General features: G+C 41.0%; 1 protein-coding gene across 1 annotated transcript in view; it reads right to left on the bottom strand.

The window, feature by feature from the left end:
- smad9 (SMAD family member 9) overlaps positions 1-22205 on the bottom strand; it is a 30926-nt gene extending 8721 nt beyond the window's left edge. Inside the window, exons 1-4 of the mRNA XM_072577199.1 lie at positions 21760-22205; positions 17648-18294; positions 13545-13805; positions 10443-10556 (exon numbers count right to left, since the gene is read on the bottom strand). Coding sequence (XP_072433300.1) covers positions 10443-10556; positions 13545-13805; positions 17648-18050 — 778 coding nt within the window. The 5' untranslated portion in view covers positions 18051-18294; positions 21760-22205. The remainder of the gene's footprint in view (positions 1-10442; positions 10557-13544; positions 13806-17647; positions 18295-21759) is intronic.
- Positions 22206-22542: the final 337 nt, after the last annotated feature.

The raw sequence follows: 22542 nt of genomic DNA, 5'->3' as shown, positions 1-22542 counted from the left end.
GCTGTGACTGGTTGTGTGTGCAGGAAGTTTTAAAACCATTACTGACTCTTCCAATGGTGGTACCAGCAGCATCATGTCTGCCAGTGAGAGATGGCTCAATACATCCACATTCGCTACTTGGCCTCCTGGACAGTGTTCCAACTTGTAATTATATGCAGTTAGTATGACAGCCACCACTGAATTTGGCCTGAAGCTATAGGTGGCACTTTCTTGTTCTCTAAGTAGACCTAGCTGGGATTTGTGCTCCATTTTTATGACAAATTTACATTCGTGAAACTATTGGCAGCATTTCCTGATTCAAAATATGACTGCCAAACATTCATTCTCTATCCTGCCATATATATGCTCTGCATTAACCAATGCCCTGGATGTATTCACTATTGGGCATTCCATTGGGCCACCTATGAGCTAATACCACCTGATGCCGAATGGGGAGGAATCGCATATCAATACCAGATCTCGCTAGGGCTCATACTATGCCAAGACCTCAGAGGATGATAGCTGTTTCTTCACCTCCCTGAAAGCTGTAGCTTCAATTTATGACCATGTCCAAGGTTTTTTTAAGACTTGATGCAAAGGTGCCAGGATGGAAACCAGGTTATGTAAGAACTTTCCTTAGTTTCACCAGCCCAAGGAAAGATCTAAGCTCCTGTACAGATGTGGGAACTAAGGCAGCTTTGATCACCCTCACTTCATCTTCCAATGGGTATAACCTTGTCTTATTTACTCTGTAGCCCAAGTAGGTCACTTGGGGTGTCTGGAACACACATTTTTCCCTTCTAAAGCATACATCCACCAGGAGGACACGTCTAAGGACTATCCAAGTCCTCTAAATGCTCCTTATTGGCCTTCCCTGTTATTATCACGTCATCAAGAGAAATGGTGACCTCTGGCAAACCTTGCAAAATGTTTTCCATTGTCCACTGAAAAATTGCAAAGGCTGATGACAGTCTTGTATATTGGTACAAACCCCTATTAATTGTAACATACATCTGGAAATCCTCAACTAACGTGACTCTTTGCAAGTACAAATGGCTCCTGTCCAGCTTCGTCAAGGACAGCCCCTCCTACCAGCTTTGTATATAAATCCTCTTTGGGAGGTTCTGGGTATTTATCAAGCTACAAAAAGTGGGTTAGTGTTTGTTTAAAATCTCCACAAACCAACACATCGAGCTTCACAATCAGTACGATCAATGCTGCCCATTCTGCTTTCCAGCCTCTGGATTTCTGCTTCTACTTTTGTTGTAAAGTAAATGGCACTGGGCAGGCCTTACCGAATCATGGAATTGCTACCTGGCCAACATGCAAGATGGCCTTGGCTCCTTTGACAATCCCTTGACCTTCCTGAGAAACTTCCAAGTATTTAATCAGAACTTCACTTAGGCAGTCATTTTCTAATCAAAAATGTTGAACTAATCTAAGTGAATCTTTCTGAACTAACTTCACCCCATCAAGCTTGGGCCCAAACCTTTTACTACAATCAGTGGTAACTGAACCAGCTGCTTCTCATAAAAGACCAGAACCGAAGTTGTATCCTTAATCTGTAAAGGTACCCCTGGTATAGGTTTTCAGTTTAACTAAGGTCTTGCACAAACTTAAAGGTTGGCATCGAGAGCAAATTTTATTAAAGACTGGTTTGGCGATCACTGAAACAGCCTCAACAGTATCGACCTCCATTAGAACCAAGTGATCATTTGAAGAGATATTTATTTTGACTGCTTCTGATTTGGAGGTTGCTAAACAATTTAACTGTTCCCAATCGGATACAGGATGTGCATTCTCCTGGATACTGACCAATGAGTTTTCTTAAGCTTTGTTGGTCCAGTGGGACTCTTTTGCCATTTTGAGTCAGCATACTGGTAACAACTACAATGGCTTGCCCACCCTAGTCATGGTGAAAATGTTAACCATTTGGCCAAGGCTTGGCTTTGTTTTAGGGTTTTGTTGTGGGCTGACCTAGAGTCCCTCTGTTCAGGATGTTTCCTCAGTGAAACTATGCAATTGCCTTCACTCAAGTGGTCTTCCCCAAGCTCAGCTGGACTGGCAAGTGTGTCCATTTCCATCAGAATACCCTGCATCTCATCTGCTCCACTTGCTGCATTTCCAATGATAAAGCCAGTTGTAGCGCCAGTTTGAAGTCCAGTTGGGCTTCAGCTATTAGGTGCTTTTGCATAGTTACATTATTAATCTCACATACCATGTGGTCTCTCTGAATCTAATTAAGGGTTAAACCAAAGTCACACACCTCTGCCAGTTGTCTTAACTTAGTCAAAAAATCCCAAATGGATTCGCTGGTTCTCAAATTGCTGAGTAAAACTGATAGTGTCTCAGAGTTAGAGGATGCTTGGGATCATAAAATTCCATAACTAAATCCGTCAACTCTTGAAAGATTTTAATATCTGGTGCCTCAGGGAAATAACCGATAAAGCTATGGGTCCACAAGCTGTCAAGAGAATTACTCGTTGCTTTTCATCTGCTGCAATGTCATTTGCCTGGAAAAGATAATACGTTCTTTCCATACATTAGGCCTAGTCTTTGATGGGGACCAAATGAGTCAAACTTCCCACATAATGGCATGATGTCAGAAATGCTTACCCCAATTCAAAGCCGACTGTTGTAAGTGAATTCCTTCAGGAGTGTGCTTTACTCTCAGCGTCAGTGAAATAACTCCACAGAGGTTGGCATCCTGTCACCAAGTCACCCTTTATTTACATGTCGATAAGTCCTTGAAGTTGATCCAGTTTCCTCAGAGCCAGCTCTCAGCGTGACAGGATGTCCAAAACTCTTGTTTATATCTGTCAGGCAGGGCTCCCTGATCATGCCAGAATAACAGCCCCAATCAGGGAACTCCTATTCCATGAGGTCCACTTGGCTGATAGATATAGATATAGAATCCCGACAGTGTGGAAACAGGCCCTTCGGCCCAACAAGCCCACACCGACCCTCCGAAGGGTAACCCACCCAAACCATTCCCCTACATTTACCCCAGATTAATACACCTTACCTATACATCCTTGAACACTATGGGCAATTTAGCATGGCCAATTCATCCAACCTGCACATCTTTGGATTTTGGGAAGAAACCGGAGCACCTGGAGGAAACCTACGCAGACATGGGGCGAATGTGCAAACTCCACACAGACAGTCGCCTGAGGCAGGAATTGAACTCAGGTTCCTGGTGCTGTGAGACAAGTGTTATCCACTGAGCCACCGTGCCGCCCATAACAATCATGACATCTCGTTACAATCACTACAATTTCCTTTTAAATGCCTGTCAAAATTCTGTGATTTAGAACCATAGAGTCACAGAGATGTACAGCACGGAAACAGACCTTTTGGTCCAACTCGTCCATGCTGACCAGATGTCCCAACCTAATGTAGTCCCACTTGTTAGCACCTGGCCCATATCCCTCCAGACCCTTCCTATTCATATACCCATCCAGATGCCTTTTAAATATTGCAATTGTACTAGCCTACACCACTTCCTCTAGCAGCTCATTCCATACACCTACCACCTCTGCATGGAAAAGTTGCCCCTTAGCTCTCTTATATATCTATCCCCTCTCACCCGAAACCTATGCCCTCTAGTTCTGGATTCCCCCATCCCAGAGATGACACTTTATCTATTTATCCTATCCATGCCCCTCATGATTTTATCAACCTCTATAAGGTTACCCCTCTGCCTCCAATGCTCCAGGGAAAATAGCCCCAGTCTGTTCAACCTCCCCCATAGCTCAAATCTTCTAACCCTGCAACATCCTTGTAAATCTTTTCTGAACCCTTTCAAGTTTCACAACATCCTTCCAATAGGAAGGAGATTGAAATGCACACAATATTCCAAAACTGGCCTAACCAATGTCCTGTAAGGCCGCAACATGACCTTCCAACCCCGTAATCAATACTCTGACCAATAAAGGAAAGCATACCAAACACCTTCTTCACTATCCTATCTACTTGCGGCTCTACTTTCAAGGAGCTATGAACCTGAACTCCAAGGTCTCTTTGTTCAGCAACACTCCCCAGGACCTTACCATAGGTGCCACACGGCAGGCTGCTGAGCAAGGTGAGGGCCCATGGTGTTCGCGGTGAGCTGCTGGGATGGATTGAGGATTGGCTGTCTAACAGGAGGCAGAGAGTTGGGATAAAAGGTTCTTTTTCAGAATGGCAGCCGGTGATGAGCGGTGTCCCACAGGGTTCGGTGCTGGGGCCACAGCTGTTCGCATTATATATTAATGATTTGGATGAGGGAACCGGGGGCATTCTAGCGAAGTTTGCCGATGATACGAAGTTAGGTGGACAGGCAGGTAGTACTGAGGAAGTGGGGAGGCTACAGAAGGATCTAGACAGGTTGGGAGAGTGGTCCAGGAAATGGCTGATGGAATTTAACGTGTGCAAGTGCGAGGTCTTGCACTTTGGCAAAAAGAATAAAAGCATGGACTACTTTCTAAATGGTGAGAAAATTAATAAAGCCAAAGCACAAAGGGATCTGGGAGTGCTAGTCGAGGATTCTCTCAAGGTAAACATGCAGGTTGAGTCTGTGATTAAGAAAGCAAATGCAATGTTGTCTCTTATCTCAAGAGGGTTGGAATATAAAAGCAGAGATGTACTACTAAAACTTTATAAAGCTCTGGTTAGGCCCCATTTGGAGTACTGTGTCCAGTTTTGGTCCCCACACCTCAGGAAGGACATACTGGCACTGGAACGTGTCCAGCGGAGATTCACACGGATGATCCCTGGAATGATAGGTCTAGCATATGAGGAACGGCTGAGGATACTGGGATTGTATTCGTTGGAGTTTAGAAGATTAAGGGGAGATCTAATAGAGACGTACAAAATAATATATGGCTTGGAAAAGGTGGATGCTAGGAAATTGTTTCTGTTAGGCGAGGAGACTAGGACCCGTGGACACAGCCTTAGAATTAGAGGGGGTCATTTCAGAACAGAAATGCGGAGACATTTCTTCAGCCAGAGAGTGGTGGGCCTGTGGAATTCATTGCCACGGAGTGCAGTGGAAGCCAGGACGCTAAATGTCTTCAAGGCCGAGATTGATAGGTTCTTGTTGTCTAGAGGAATTAAGGGCTACGGGGAGAACGCTGGTAAGTGGAGCTGAAATGCGCATCAGCCATGATTGAATGGCGGAGTGGACTCGATGGGCCGAATGGCCTTACTTCCACTCCTATGTCTTATGGTCTTATGGTCTTATTAAGTGTATAAGTCCTGCTAAGATTTGCTTTCCCAAAATGCAGCACCTCACAGTTATCAAAATTAAACTCCATTTGCCACTTCTCAGCCCATTGGCCCATCTGATCAAGTTTCAAATTTCAGCACTGCATCTGCATTGGTTTGATCTCTAATCTAGTGTGCCAGTTCATTTTCACGTCCATATAGTTGCCCTTGTTTAGGTTTAAATTTCTATAATACTAGGCTTCTATCTCTTTCAAACAGGTGTAACATTCAATCATATTGTGATTGTCAGTTGCGTCTTAGCTCTGAAATCATTAACTAATCCCAACATATTACATAGTATCAGGTCTAATATAACCTGCACTCTGATAGTTTCTTAGAGGACCACTTTCTGGAATGAATCTTGAAACCACTCTATGAATTCCTTATCAAGGCTACTAACCTCAGAGTCTTTTTTGAAGAGATTACAAAGGTGGTGGGCAGAAGTAAATCAATGTATATTGTTTATATGGACTTTCAGAAGGCAGTTGATAAAGTCCTACACAAGAAAGTGTTCACTAAGGTGAGATTACTGATATGGATAGGAAATTGATTGAAGAAACAGAACGATGATTAAGCATTCAAATTGTTTGGACTTGACTATTGGTGTCCTAGAGGGATCTGTGTTGGAAGCTCAATTATTCATAATAAACAAATTAGATAATGGAATAAAAGGTCAAATATCCAAATTAACTGCTGAAAAAATTGGACAGCATTATGGACAGCTTTGGCAACAGCATAAAATTCTAACAGGATATTGATAAATTAGGTGAATGGGCACAGCTGTGGCAGATGGATTTTAATATAAGCAAATGTGAGGTTATCCATTTTTGACCAAAAAAGAATAGATCATAGTTTTTTATGTTAGAAAGAGCAAAATTAAATACAATGGATATCCAATGAGATTTGGTGGTTCAGGTGCATAGCTCTTTAAAATGTCATGAACTGGTGCAGAAAATAATGAAGAATGCTAATGGAATGCTGGACTTCATATCTAAAGGGTGGCACGGTGGCTCAGTGGTTAGCACTGCTGCCTCACAGCGCCAGGGACGCAGGTTTGATTCTAGCCTCGGGCAACTGTCTGTGTGGAGTTTGCATATTCTCCCCGTGTGCGCCTGGGTTTCCTCCGGATGGTCCGGTTTCCTCCCACAATCCAAAGATGTACAGGCCAGGTGAATTGGCCATGCTAAACTGCCCATAGTGTTAGGTACTTCGTCAAAGGGAAATGGATCTGGGTGGATTACTCTTTGGAGGGTCGGTGTGGACTTGTTGGGCTGGAGGGCCTGTTTCCACACTCTAATAATCTAAAGAGCTAGAGTATAGGGAAGCAGACATTATGCAGCAGTTATACAAAACCCTAGTTAGACCCCATTTGAAGAACTGAGGGTAGATCTGGACACCAAACCTTAGGAAGCAGGCTCTGGAGGTAGATCAACACAGGTTTACAAGGATCATCCCTGGACTTCAGGGGTTAAGTACTGAACAGGGATTAGAAAATTTGACATTTATTCTCTAGAATTAAGAAGTTAAAGGGTATCTAATTGAAGATTTCAGAATATGAATCGGGAAAGGCGTGGTAGACAAAGATAAACTATTTTCACTGGTTGAAATTTCTAGAACCAGGGACATAGTCTAAGAATTAGGGCCAGGGCATTCAGGAGAGATGTTAGAAAACACTTCTACATGTAGTGGAGATTTGAAACTCTCTTCCTCAAATGGTGGTTGATGCTAATTCAATTATTAAACTTAAACACTAGAGAGACATTTTTTATTAAGCAAGGTTATCAAGGGATACAGGCCCAAGATAGGTATATGGAGTTAAGCCACAGGTCAGCTATGATCGTGTTGACCAGAACAGCAGTATCGAGGGGCTGAATGGTCTACTCCTGACCCTACGTTTCTGTTGCCAATTTGATTTAAACAGTTTAAATGTTGATTTAAAACAGCCATGTTTATGGCTTCCCCTTTATTGCAAACGCACAATAGTTCTTCTTGTATTCTTTGTACTACATTGTGGTTACTGCTATGGCACCAGAAGATCACTCTCACTAGTGACGACTTCTATTACTCATCAGCTCCGTGATTCTACACTCTGATCTCCTGGACCTCGGTCATCTCTAAATATTACATTAAAGTCTTCCTTGATAAACAGTGCTACCATTCCACTTTTCCTAGCTTCCTACTCCCCTTGAATATCATGTACCCCTCAATAATCAGGACCCAGTCCTTGCCATCCTGCAGCCACATCTCTGTAATGGTTTTCATAGTTACTTGTTGTGTGTTATCAATTCATTTATTTTGTCATGAGATAGGAGAGTGACTCCCCTTGACATTACAGCTGCAGTTGACCAAGTGTGACTGAGAGGAACTTCCTGGGGGTCTTTTGTGTTGTCCCTCCTCCTCCCTGTAGATGCCTGTTGGCACCACCCTCTCTGAGAGGAAGAGACACATGGACTGAGGCCAAGCCCTTTTGTTCCCCCCACTCACCTTGACTCTGATGCTGACTGTCAATGGTTACAGCGATGGAGTTTTGGTCTATGTGTATGTCTGTGTCCAGTGAACTCATGTCTACATGACAGTCACCAACCTGTCCATGAGACAGACAGAGGTAGACAAGCAGGAGGCTGGAAGAACACAGCAAGCCAGGCAGCATCAGGAGGTGGAGAAGTCAACATTTTGGGTGTAACCCTTCTTCAGGATCCTTCTCCACCTCCTGATGCTGCCTGGCTTGCTGTGGTCTTTCAGCTTTCTGCATGTCTGCCTTGGATTCCAGCATCTGCAGTTTTTTTTTACTCTAACATGAAACAGACAGATGGCATGCATCAACCGTGCAGTCCTCCATCATTTGATCTTGTTTACTGACTGCCTTTGGCAAATCTGCCTGCGGTTCATGTGCCTGTCTCTGCATTTTTACAAAGTCCTTAATGGCCAAGACAATGGAATCATCTTCTTACTGGGCCTGAGCAGGTGCCATGTCTTTGGAAGTCCCTTGTGTGCCAGTGACCTGATCTGTGCCATCCTCAACCAGCTGCAGAGACGTGTCAGTGGTGGGCTCACCAGATTGTGCTTGAGTCCAGTCGAGATAGAGAATTCACTGGGGTGGAAGTGGAAGTCTCTGAAGTGGTGCAGGGTGCAGGTGATTGGTGCATCATCTGAGGGTTGTTTGGCGTCCTCCTCAGAGATGGAGGTGGAGCTGAGGATTAGTGGTGCTGGCCTCTTCTTTGCAGTTCTTTGCTAGGTTCCATGAGAGTTTGCATAAGAGAAGAGAGGGAACTCGTTGTCGAAGAGAGCTGAAAGCTTGTACAAGTTAAGGATGTGTTAGTAATGGGAGAGCTGAATGGCACAATGAAGCTTATTGGTTTAGTTCCCATTGACGTTTCTGTGACCCACTGAGCAGTTGTGTTCTTCTTCGGCCAACTGCAGCATTTTCTTCTTCATATGAGGTGAGAAGCTTAATGTATGCCATTGTTCTTCACCCACTCTGATTGGTTAGGAGACATCTTTTCCTGCAATGAGACAAAGAAGGGATTGAATGAAAGTGTATTGAAAAACAGTTACTAGTGATGAAGGAGCAGGAGAGGTGTTGAGGATTCCCTAATGAGTGAGTAGGAAATTAGAGGACAGGAAGGGTTAGTAGTTTGTGAGGCTGAGGTAGGCAAGAGCCATTGAGTGGACATGTGTCATGCATTAGTGAACAATGTGTGAGCACAACATGAGTGCTGGTAAGAAGCTGGTGTGCAGTGTTAGATTCCTAGTGAGTGGTTGCTCTATTAGTATGAGAGACAGCAGAGAGAAAAACTTGGTACTTACCTTTGCACAGCCCAGATAGCCATTAAACTGCTTTCAGCTCTATTGGTTGTTGTGTTTATTCCTGGACACCACATTAACACAGGCTGTTCTCTTCTTCCAGGCTGGTTTTGGTGTGGCCATACAACAGACTTCCTTTCCACCACCCCATCCACTAACTCCTCCAGGTTCCTGTTGGTGAAACAGGGGCCAGCTTCCCATTTTTGGGCAGAAACAGAAAATGCTGGAAAAATTCAGCAGAATTAACGTTTCGGGTCGAGTGACCCTTCTTAAGTCCTTTTCATACAGTTGCTTGGTTACAGTGGTGGAGTAGCAGAGTGGAGGGTACTTTTTGACTTGCAGCATCTGAATTGCTGTAGAGTTGGGGATTAAATATGGCACCAACACTGTGGACATCACAAAGTCCTGGCAGCTTCCACCAAGCCTGCTGCATGAATGCATAAGATGGCGGGGGGAGAAGCCTATTGTATAGTTAATGAACAGAGGATTATATGAGAAAGGTTGACATGGGCTATGACAGACCACTCGCCATGAATCTCACCAAAAAATACTCTGCCAAAATATATGAAAATTCAACCTCATGCCCTTCTTGGCTGCACAGTTCTGTATTTAAGCTACAAAGTTGGTTTATGGTGAAACTTTGAATCACACCATATGGAGAAAACTTTAACCACTGTGCAAATCAGTTCAGGAAAGTTCCCCTCATTTCCCTTTCATATCAAAGCAACTGAATTGCTTTCATGGTTATTAGCACTGCCAAAGTTAATGACAAGTAATCAATACAATATTTACTAACATTTCTCTTGTAGATAGAAAGGCAAACCCAAGCCATCGAAATTGCCCAAGTACAGAAAGATTAAATGTAATCAATAAAAACTGGAAAAATTCAAGAATACCTCCCAATATTTATCATTCAAAACAAACTAAAGCAAAGTAGTCAAGAAAGTAACAGACACGATAACACTACATTTAAAATAGTAAGAGACAATCAAATCTCATTGTAAAAGTATTTGCTCTATGTCGTAATTATCCTGAACGTTAAGACCATATTCTACATTTCTCTAATTCCACCAACTACATTTTATAAAGTAAATGCATATCCCAGATCAGTTCCATGTGATGTTTAGACGTTGTGCTCCACTGTGTTATTATGTGACCTGTATCTGTAGATCTGTTTATTGCTGCTGTAATCTTAATATGATGTGGAGGTGCTGGTGCTGAACTGGGGTGGACAAAGTCAGAAGTCACATGACACCACATTATAGCCTGATGAAGGAGCGTCGCTCCGAAAGCTAGTGTGCTTCCAATTAAACCTGTTGGACTATAACCTGTTGTTGTGTGATTTTTAACTTTGTACACCCCAGTCCAACACCGGCATCTCCAAATCATGACAAACTGGTGTGTCGGCTTACCCTTACAATCAACCAGCTCTGGAACAAATGAGGAATCACTTGAGATGTCCATTGGCTGAACGTCACGCATCACTTGTTTGTCTGTGGGCCCATACAGAGGTGGTGGTGTCTTGGCTGCAAACAGACCATGGTCAACATTAACAATTGGAAAAGTTAACTTTTACTTTTTCGATCAGATAAGATGTACCTGTTGACCCTTTTAAAAATAATTTGGATTCCCCAAACAAGTAAAGTAATGCCCAATAAAAATAGAAAATGCTGGAGAAAATCAGCAACTATGACAGCAATTTTTTAAAAATTCATTCACAGGATGTGTGTGTCACCGTTCAAGCCAGCATTTATTACCCATCCCTAATTGCCCAGAGGCCAGTTAAGCATCAATCAGATTGCTGTGAGTCTGGAGTCACATGTAGGCCAGATCAGACAGCAATTTCTTTCCTTAAAGGATATTAGTGAACCAGATTTTTTTTACCTGACAATAAACAATAGTTTTCATTAGGCTCCTAATTCAGCATTTTTACTGAATTCAAATTCCACCACCTTCTATATAGCAGAATTCAGACCTATGTACCCAGGACATGACCAAGGCGTCTAGATTAATGGTGCAGCGATAATACTACTAAGCCATCACTTCCCCAGATGTGGATAGAGAAGCAGAGTTAATGTTTCACGTCCAATATGATTCCTCAAATGTTCCTTCTCCAAAGATGCTGCATGACCTACAGAGTTTCTCCAGCACTTTCTGTTGATATTTCAGGTCTCCAGTATCTACAGTAATTTCCTTTTATTAAAGTAACAGCCAAATCATGTTAGATCTAACACAGGAAGCGCTAGACAAAAAACAAACAAACATGCATCTATTTCTCTGTCGTGGTAATCACATGATACGACCATAATGGAATTTTGGAGTCATCAGAACGATAGATTGGTCAACAATAAATAAAAGGAAAGAGCAGCCTTGAGCTTTAAGAACCATAGGCCCAAAGACATATGTTCCTCAGAAGCATGCTTTTCTGTGTGGAATTTGCACATTCTCCCAGTGTCTGCGTGGGTTTCCCCCAGGTGCTCTGGTTTCCTCTCACAGTCCAAAAATGTGCAGGTTAGGTGAATTGGCCATGCTAAATTGCCCGTAGTGTCAGATGAAGGGGTAAGTGTAGGGGAACGGGTCTGGATGGGTTGCTCTTTGGAGGGTCAGTGTGGACTAGTTGGGCTGAAGGGCCTGTTTCCACACTGTAAGTAATCTAATCTAGTCTAACCTTAACACGTGCATGTTTCAAATTATGCACTCTGTGACCCTCAATGTAACAACATAAAGAAAATACTAAGAAAGAATACAGGATACTTTTCTCGAATAGGTCAGGCACAGAATATGAAGCAGATAGGTTCTGACAGAACTGTATAAAACACTAGTGATGCCACAGTAAGAGTGCAGCATATCATTCTGCTCTCCACATGAGAGGAAGAATGTGATCACATTAATGAAGGTACAGAGAGGATTTGTGAGGATATTGCTAAGAATAAAAATGACTGAATAACTGAGAGTTCTGAAGAAGGGTCAAGGAACCTGAAATGTTAACTCTGCTTTCTCTCCACAGATGCTGCCAGACCTGCTGTGTTTTTCCAGCATTTTTGTTTTAGTTTCTGAACAACTGGGGTTGATTTTGGAACAGAGAAGGCTGTTGGAGAGCTTTAATTGAGGTGTGTAAAATCATGAAGGGCTGACTGTATAAGGAGGATCTAATTCCCTTAGTGAGAGATCCCTACCAATTTGGAAATAGATTTAAAGTAATAGAAGGATGAGGGAAGACATGATAATATTTTTCACTGAGGAAACTAGAGATCTGGAACTTGCTGTCTGAAACAGTGGTAGAGGCAGAAGCTCTTACTGTATTTATAAAGTACGTAGGCATCCACATGAATTACTAACTTACAATAAACCATTACAGTACAGTAAAAGGCCATTGTGTTTGCACTAGCTATGCATTCTAATCCCACTTTCCTGAATCTAGTCCATAGACATTCCTGGCTACAAGGTTTCAAGTGCAGATGCAGGTTTTGCCTTGAAAACCAAACTAAGAAATGAATTCCAGACACCTATTACCCTTTGGTCAAAAACATTTTCTTCGTGCGCCCTCTAATAGAGTCATAGAGATATACAGCATGGAAACAGACTCTTCGGTCCAACCAGTCCATGACGCCTATCCTTCTATGAATTTCCTGTACCCCCTGGTAATTGACCTCTCTGCCAGGGAAACCAGGTCTTCCTTTTACACTGTACTTAAGCTGCTCATTATTTTTAACACCCCAATTAATTCACCCCTCAGCCTCCTATTCTCTAAGGAAAACAACACTAACCTATCTGGTTGTTCCTCATACCTGAAATTTTCAGACCCCGACAACATACTTTTAAATCAGCTCTGTACATTCTCTACAGCAATTATGTCCTTCTTGTAATGTGTATAGAACTGTATACAACATTCCAGCTGTGGTCTGACTAGTGTCTTGATTGATTCTAATATGAATAATTGAAAATAAAGCAAACAAAGGTGATGACAATCCCTGTACTGCCATTTTATGGGTTGTAATGGTCAACTAAACAGATATCTATTATGAATTATTTTCAATGAATGTCACTGTATTTATTTTCAGTACCAGCCTTAAAAGGAATTATAACAACAGTTCTACTGAAAGCCAAGTCTACTGTTGTACTCTTACAGTGTTTCTTTGTCATACTCTCAAATGAAAGTAGTAATTTAGATTGCTAAGCCTATTGGCTTTCTTTTGGGAATGTGTTTCTAATCAAACATTACAGTACGTTATCTTTCACTCAGACTTCTATAACTTTACCCTCAATAAAGGTTGTAGTTCACTGGGTCACTTTGCTCCCTTTTTAATTAAAAAAGTAGCATCAACCTTTGACTAGGTTCAGTATTCAGTGAATTCTATAAGATCTGTACCAGAGTTCATAAAACATGTTCTGTTATTTCATTAAGACTCCTTACAGTATTTTATCTTCAAAAGTGTTTCATCTACTGTAAAGTGCTTTCAAATGTTCTCAAATTGTGGCAGATTAATTCCCGTTAATATTATTTGAAATGCTACCTGAGAGTTGATATGAGGCTCGTGAACCAGAACTGGCAGGAGAACTTGGATAGTTAATGTTGCTCGATGATTGAGGGAAAGCATTGTTTGGTGAAGGCAGATAAGGCGGATTTATTTGCTGATGAAAAGAGCTTGGGAAAGTAACGTTGTGCGGCATCAATGGTTCATTCTGATGTGACAGAGGCACATTGCGAAACTTGACAAGTAGGCTATGTTGCGGGTTAAATTCACTATGACGTGGCACAAGTACAGGCGGTAGCACTGTAAGAGAACACACAAGTTCAGATGGGCAGTAGACTTTGATCATAGTTTTCTCTTGTATCACAACAAAATCATTGAAAGTTACCTATAAATCTCAGTCTTAATTGCATACCTATGTTCAAACAAAATATGGTAATTTACAACATTAAAGATTTGTGGGTGATTTTAAAATTCTATCACAAATACTTTTTTTTAAATCTTTGCAGCGCCATTGTCCTTTTCAAACACTGGCATTAATGTGCCCAATCGCCTTAAGAGCTAGATAGTAATTCCTTCTTTTAACTGTTTGCCTGCTGGCAGTTTCAGTAAACTTGTCATTATCATCATTGGATACTTGCCATGGAGTAAAACCTATGGCTAGAATCTGTGCATGGAATTTTAATGTGTGGAAGGTGCAGGAAACTTCCACTCTTAATCTCCTGCATTGGGGCTTTGGAAGGACTTATGATTTGGCAATATCATGAACACATCTGTTAGTCAAAATGTTGATAGGGTTGATAGATTAATGTGGAGACAATGTTCCCTCTTATATGCAAATCTAGAGCTGGGGTCATTGTTTAAAAATCAGGAGTTGCCAACTGAAAACAGAAATGATGCAAATTTTTCCTGACGGTCATGAATCTTCAGAACTCTCTTCCTGAAAAGTTGATAGAAATAGACTCCTGGAATAGTTTTTAAGACAGTGGTAGACAGATTCTTGTTCAGCAATAGGCTGAAACATTGTCAGAGGTAAGCGAGAATGCAGATTTGCAGTTACAATTTGAGCAGCTATGATTTTATTGAATGATGGAGCAGTCACAAAGGGCTGAAACAGTCTACTCCTGCTCTTTGTTCACTTATTCCAGGTCATCAAGTCTTGGACCCAAAGAATTCTGGTTCAGAAAAGGAGGAGCCAAAAGATTTCCCCAGGTCAATTTAACTGTTAAGGTTTTAGTTCAGCTAGTGATGCTGAAAGATGACCATTTTATCATCGGCTCAGTTGTAGTTGTTCCAAGCCACCTCAATTACTAGTGAACAGTTATAACAGGCCTGCTTATGTTAATTTCTGAGCAACTGTTTTTAGTTTTTATTTGACAACCATGCGTATTCCTTTATCTCCAACGTTCACTCCTCTTCTTCTACCCTGTGCAATTATTCCCTTTCAATTTGAGTGTTAGCAAGACATCCATAACTACATATTCAGTCCCATTGTACAAGTCAACTTTTACAAATTGTAGAAATTTGAAGCCCCAGCACTGATTTCTGTGGGTCAGTGTGTTCTCCTAATTCAGCTGCAGTGGGGACCATTGTGTAATGATCACAGATGGAAATGTACAGCAGATCTTTCTCCTATTTAGATTAGATTAGATTACTTACAGCGTGGAAACAGGCCCTTCGGCCCAACAAGTCCACACTGACCCTCCAAAGAGCAACCCACCTAGACCCCTTCACCTAACATTATGGGCAATTTAGCATGGCAAATTCACCTAACCTGCACATTTTTGGACTGTGGGACGAAACCGGAGCACCTGGGGGAAACCCACGCAGACATGGGGAGAATGTGCAAACTCCACACAGACAGTTGCGTGAGGCGGGAATTGAACCTGGCTCTCTGGCGCCAAGAGACAGCAGTGCCGCCCATTTGGTCAAATGTAAGCAAACTAAGAAAGTTTTTGGGCAATTCTACTTGGATTAGGAATTCTGGTAAAGAACCTTTTTAATAAGGAAAAACAAACAACGGTGATACCTTGACTATTTGAACAAGATAATTAGGAAATGAATCAAGATCTTCTGATTTGTTCCTCTGTCCCAACAATCTTACTTTTTAAATTTACATTTACAAAACTGACATGTATGTGTAACATGCTGAGTTATTTATCAGTTTTAATCATGGTGTACACCTTCATTACTTACATGCACACAATGACTATTAGTACTGCATATAATTCTGATACAAAAGAAGAGGTTGAAATTAGCTCTTAAGGAATAAGTTGTTAATTATTCTAACTGCACAGAATTACTACCTATTTATCTTAAAAATAAGTTATCATTTGATAACTAAATATCATTTGATTTTTTCCTAAGCACAAGTCACAGCAGTTATATTGGATCTAAACTTTCTCTGATATTTCTAATGCTGACTAGCCATTAAAGTTTAAAAAGAACTGAGTAAAGTTTTATTTTCTTAGCACTCTCAGTAAACATTCAAAATCTGCCCACAAATAATGTCACATATAACAGAATGGAAGAAAGTAACAAAAGTTCATAACAACATTAGTATAAATTCAGCTATAATTCATGTAATGCTTCAGTTGTTGAGCTCTCAATCTCAGCTCGACCATCATGGTTCATAAGGGAGACAACTGTTCTAGGTCATCTTCCATTGGTTACAAAGTGACAGGGGTAAAGACGTGAGAAAAGTTCATTTGCCAGCGCTTTTGACCCTGAATGAATGGTAATAAGAAAGTAAATATATTTAAAGATATGCTAAGCAGCAAGTCCCATTATTACTTAAGAACTATGTGAGCTATGGTGCACCTCACATGCGCATTGCTCATTACACAGAGGATTGCTAGCAACAAGCACGGAATGATCAGCCTGGAACACCTTCCCCCTCCCAGCTAAGAACAGTCCATGTGAGAGTGGGACTAATTGGAGAGAAAAAAATGAAGAGGTAACAGATCCAGTTTTGTGTTTTAAATTATATGTCAAAAATCTTGTTTCCAGAAGGCAATGTAATGTCAGGATTTAGTCCTCAGGAAACATTTGCTTGGTAATAATTTGACATTGGTGAAAGTGATTTCGCCTTAGGGTATCTTTGATAACTGAAGATTAGAAATCAATCCTGGAAGCTAATTGAAACTAAATGATAACATCCAATTTCCCTACCTTACCTGAACCCACCCCACCAGACTGTAACATGTGATTGAGTTTGTGGGCTTCCATCCCCACTCACATTCTGTAGATTTTTGGCCAGTTTAAAGAAAATTTCCATATCTATTGGTCATATCTGCTTTGTCCCATTTCTGTAGCCATGAAAGATTACAGATGTAGGAAGTAAAAAGTGATAGGTTAATCAAAACTCTAAATCAGAACCAGAAATGAGAAGTAAACTAATTCTTTAGCAGCCAAGTGTGTTGTGAAGCTCCTGGTAAATGTGATTGTTTTACTAAAAACTAATTAAGACTGGATACTATTAATTAAATACTCATTTACAATAAATCCTTTTGTGCAAATAATAAAAACAAGGCACAAACAATAATATTTATTGCAGATTGAATTAAGCAAGAACATGATTCAATCCTTAATTGTCATCCTTTGCAATAAAGTATGTTTATTATGCTCAATCTTGGGATTGCTCTGGTAGTTTTTGAAAACAAGTCATTGGAGTTTCAAGAATAATATATTAATTTTCAGTTGATAATGATATTAAATGGGAAACCATTTAATTTCAATTAAAGAAGTGCATATCTTACAAGCTGTTTATTGCAGCCACTTATGATCTGCAGGTATTTAAAATAAACAGTTTTTATAGGAAAATTGGACAAACATACAACTAATCTCACCAGTTTCTACATAAATCCTGGATTAAATAGGAAAGACTCAACTGCAACTCCAAAACAACAGGTGTAAGAAAAACCAGACTTCTATTCAATGAATTAAGTTTTGAAAGGGACACATATTGATGATTTTACTGGGTAAAATAAAAACAACATATTGACTAAATGTTGAGACATTAAGATGCAGAGAGGTTTTATAAAGGACAGATTTTGGGCTTTTGATATTATCAAGTAATAAGTACTCATTATTAAATCTCCAGGGCAACAGGGGAACCAGATTAAATGAACTACCATAATACATACCTGGCATTTCCACCCTCCTGTAATGATATGGGTTAATGCATACTTCTTTCTGCTTTGAACCAAATGGGAATTCACAATACTCGAGAGGTTTTAACTCATGGTGAGACTGTAAATCAGGCCATCGCCATACCCTGCAGTAAATTACATGTGGTAAGCCTTTACGGTGAGATACTTGTAATCTCCCATCCAAAGACCTTGGAATGGTGACACATTTGCTGAGTTGCCCTGGTGAGCTGAGGGCTTTCTCCAGGTCCTCCATGGCCCCTTTCTTTTTTTTCAGCTTTTTCACAAGCGAATCCACAGCCTTTTCTGCCCATTTTTCCTCCTCGTCTCCTTGTTTCCATCCCAGGAGCCTTTTCACTGCAGGACTTGTGAAGGAAAACAAGCTAACCATAGTCATCATTGAAAATACAGAGGAAGAGCTTTTTTTAAACAGTTAGGAAGCACAAAGAAAATGTCATCAAGATCTTCGAAGCCCGTGCAGTTTGATAACTGTCCAGGATAAAGTTCCTGTGATATCTAGAGGTCAGCCACAACAAATCTCTTCAATGCTCTGAATTTAGAGCTGGCCACTGGGAAAGTTTGAGAAGCTTCCAGGAATGGATGCTTTTCTTCTGTAGTCAGATGCCAGCTAGTATTAATTTCACCTGTTAGAATAATACATAGCCATGTTAAAGATCAGATAGCTCTCTCTTTTGAAGGTGTCATTCTTTTCAAATGTAGTTCACATTTCAATGCTACATTAATTGCTATGAAATACAACACCATCTGTTTAGCCTGTGGAATTGTGTTGCAGTGTAAAAAAATGTATATATAGATGTACACATACACCTCCACAGTCAATCAAGATTTAACATATTTAAAATATACAATTTGTGGCAAAATGTCAAATATTTGACTACTAATTTTTAATTTCTGTAATTAGAGGCAAATGATATGAGCATAACAACATCTTGAAACTCTGAAATCAGTTGCACTGAAACCTGAACATTGTAGGTTCCTCATCAGCTATCCTAGGGTATGTTTCATTCTTTCATCATTTTCAAAGCATGAAAATTGTCATTCAACAAAATAAGCCATATTTTCTGATTCATTTCTCAGGGTAATGCCCTGACCAATGTAAACCTACTCGGTTTCAAATCTAAATAGAATTTGGCAGTTAACAATTGACCATAAGACCATAAGATACAGGAGTGGAATTAGACCATCAAGTCTCCCGATCGTTCGATCATGGCTGATCTGCTTTTCCACCCTGTTCTCTTGCTTTCTGTCTGTAACCTTTTATTCCCAATTCAAGAACCTATTGCTGTCTTAAGTACACTCAATTACTTGGCCTCCACAGCCCTTTGCAGCAAGGAGTTCCACACATTAACTACCTTGTGGCTGAAGAAATTCTTCCTCATCTCAGTTCTAAAGAGCCATCCCTTCGCTCTAGGGCTGTGCCCCTGGATTCTCATCTCTCCTGCCAGTTGAAATATCTTCTCCACATCCAGTCTATCCAGGTCTTTCAGTAAGTTTCAATTGCAGAGACCTATATCAACGCTGGGCAAAGGACTCCCAAGCACTGGAAGTAATTTCTTTGATAAAATTTCCTCCACCTCACATTGATCTGCACACTCTGCATTTAATTTGCAAAATAGTTCAGTGTCCTTGTACACTAACTAATGAAAGTAAATTGGAAGGTGCAGGAAGCATTTAGGAAGGCAAATGGTTGACTTTCATTCCAAGAGGATTTGAATACAAAGTAGAGATAAAAGGTGAAAATGAGGACTGCGGATGCTGGAGATTAGAGTCAACGGTGTGGTGCTGGAAAAGCACAGCAGGTCAGGCAGCATCCGAGGAGCAGGACAATCGATGTTTTGGGCAAGATTTGCCCAAAATATCGATTGTCCTGCTCCTCGGATGCTGCCTGACCTGCTGTGCTTTTCCAGCAAAACACTCTTGACTACAAAGTAGGGATGTCTTACTGCAGTTATGCAGGGCCTTGGTGAGACTGCATCTGGGGTATTTTGTGCAGTTTTGTTCTTCTTACCCAGCACTGGATGTATTTAACATAGAGGGAGTGCAGTAAAGGCTCACTAGACGAACTGCTGTATGAGGAATGATTGGCTTGACTTAGCCTGTATCCAGTTTAGAAGGATAAGGGGGAATCTGATTGAAACATAAAGTCTTAATAAGGCCAGACAGGCTAGATGCAGGAAAGACTTTACCCCTGGCTTAAGAGTCTAAAACCAGGGGTTAAAGTCTCAGGAAATGGGATACATTGGAGATGAAGAAATCTTATTCTTTATACAGAAGGAGGTCAATCTTCAAAATGTATAACCACAGAAAGCTCTGAAGGGTGGGTCACTGATTATATTTAAGAAAGAGTTTTTTTTGTTAAAGATATTAAAGGCATCAAAGTGTATAGAGAGAAAGTGGTAATATGCCAGTAAAATAGAAGATCAACCATGATCATATTGAATGGCACAGTAGGCTTAAAAGGACATTTCCGGCCAAAGCCCTTCATCAGGAATGATTCCTGATGAAAGGGTCTGGCCCGAAATATCGATTCTTCTGCTCCTCCGATGGTACCTGACCTGCTGCGCTTTTCCACCATCACACTCTTGACTCTGACCTCCAGCATCTGCAGACCTCACTTTCTCTCAGTCTTAAAGGGTAAAATAGCCTATTCCTGCTCCTCCTTTCTATGTTCCTATGAAAGCTGTCCATCGAGCTTTCCAGTTAGTGAAAGATTTTTGTATTGCATTCACTGGTGTAATGTCAGAAAAATGACAGCCAAATATGCAAGCACCTGACAAGGAGCAATGCAATAATGATTAGCTAATCTCTTTTCATGTTTGAGAGATAAATGTTGGCCCGGACATTGGAAATAACTCTATTGTTTTCTTGAATGCTATGGCATCATTTACATCCACCAGAGGGAGATCAGACCAGTTTAACATCTCATCCAAAACGCAATGCCCTCTGAAAGTGGAGCAGTCACTCAGGTCTGCCCTTAAATATCAGCTTTGATTTTTGTGCCTTGTCTTTGGAGTAGGATTCAACTCCATAACTGTCTGACTCAGAGGTGAGTGCCAACAAGCAAGTGACCACCAAAATTGTTAACATTCCCGTCATGTAATGGGAGGAGGCTGCTGGAAAAGGATTGAGAAAAAAGTCAGAGTAGGATTCAGCCATGAAGTTGTTTGAAAGTGGGGACAAAGATACTAAAATTAGACCATTGGAATTTGGATAGAATGGTTCATTATTACAGAGAATGCCATTTGTGCATTTGATCAGGGTTCTCAGTGCTTTAACTGGAGCAGAGACCTAAATAGAGAGTTTCAAACTTGGATTTGGGGTGGGAAATTCACACAGATTTAGGAGGCAATAACATATTAAAGGAGCTCCTTTGAAAAGGAGAACACAATCAGAGATGCGATTCGTCCTGTTTCCAAGACAGATGGGAAGGAAGCAGTGTACCAGGGTTACAATTGGCTTCAATATTAGTGACAAAGACAAGGTGAGCTCTTCACTTCTGTGGAGAAAAGAAAGGGTGGAAAGGAACTGAGGGGGAAAGTTTGAGTTTGGAGATTGCAAAATTATTTGGAAAAAACAAGCCACAGTTCACAATCCACTTTGAAAATGGCTGTTTGGCAGTATTGGAAAGATGGGTGAAAATGAAAGTCACGTTACAAAGCCAAACAAACAATCTTAACGCTAGTAAGAAGCTGATATCACACCCTCACTGCAGGTCACATTTGGAGAGTTGATCCTCAGCTGTAGCAATAGCCACAGTGCCAGGAACTGACTTGAAAAATATTGCATCCAACCAGGTCGACCTGAAGGCCCTGCTTTCTCTCCTGTATAACTCAGAATGGCGGAGCTTTAAACTACCAAAGATTAAAAAAAACATCTTTGACAACAGGGAAGTCTTGATTGCTCAGACCCCACTCAGATTTCAGTTATCCTCAAATTTCCAACTCATGGGAGACTTTTTTCAAATGTTTTGGCAGATTGAGTAACTCGTTCGACAAAGTAACAAACATCGACGAATCCTTAAGCTGGGGAGAAAAAATCAACATTACTTACAAATAAAACAAACCACATTTATGGTTTAACTTACTGACCCTTCTGAGGTGCGAAGATTCCGTCAGCACGTCTCATGTGACAATCTTATGGACAACCAGAAAAGATTGAAGAGAAAACTTCATTGCGACTTACGAAAAGCTGCGGTGAGTGAATGAGAGACAGACAGATTGGTATCAGGGACCTGGATAACCTTACTTCTCGCACCCAGACAAAGAATTTCTCAGTCACAGAGCACCACTGTCAGAGTCATGGAGTCCGAATCAGTGAAGTGCCAAAGAGACAGTCAGTCTGAGTCTCTCCGCGCATAGGGATCAAGTTGAGAGAATGCCAATGAGGCAAAGCCACAGAACCCAAATGACATTCACAGACAAGTCAGAGTGTCACAGTACTAGCGGGAAGACAGCCAGAGTGCCAGAATGAAAGCTTCATGTTTGAATATCAGTCATAGCTTGCTTTCGCAGAAGTCAGCGTCACTAACATCCTAGCCTTATGCTTTCACCACACTGATTTTGGCAACAGTACAGCACTGACATAGTCATCATGTCAGGGTCAAAAGTGCAGTATTATGTAGCTGGTGCCAGCACAGTCTCATCTGTATTACGAGTGACACCACCTTAAAGAAATTGCCTCAAATACATTTTTTGATTAGTTGTGAAAACCACTCTATGTTATTGCGGTGGGAGAGCTTTCAACAACTGCAGATTAGCGTACAGTGCAGAAGCCTGGAAATCACAATCAGCATAAATGTATCTATGTACACAGCTAGAGCTGGTGGTGTGAACGGCCAGGGCACACTCCCCACAAATAATGCTGACACAAAT

Source organism: Chiloscyllium punctatum, chromosome 9, assembly GCF_047496795.1.
Source record: "Chiloscyllium punctatum isolate Juve2018m chromosome 9, sChiPun1.3, whole genome shotgun sequence".
Classification (NCBI taxonomy): Eukaryota; Metazoa; Chordata; class Chondrichthyes; order Orectolobiformes; family Hemiscylliidae; genus Chiloscyllium; species Chiloscyllium punctatum.
The sequence above is the reverse complement of the archived record's forward strand: the minus strand, read 5'-3'. Positions and strand labels throughout refer to the sequence as shown.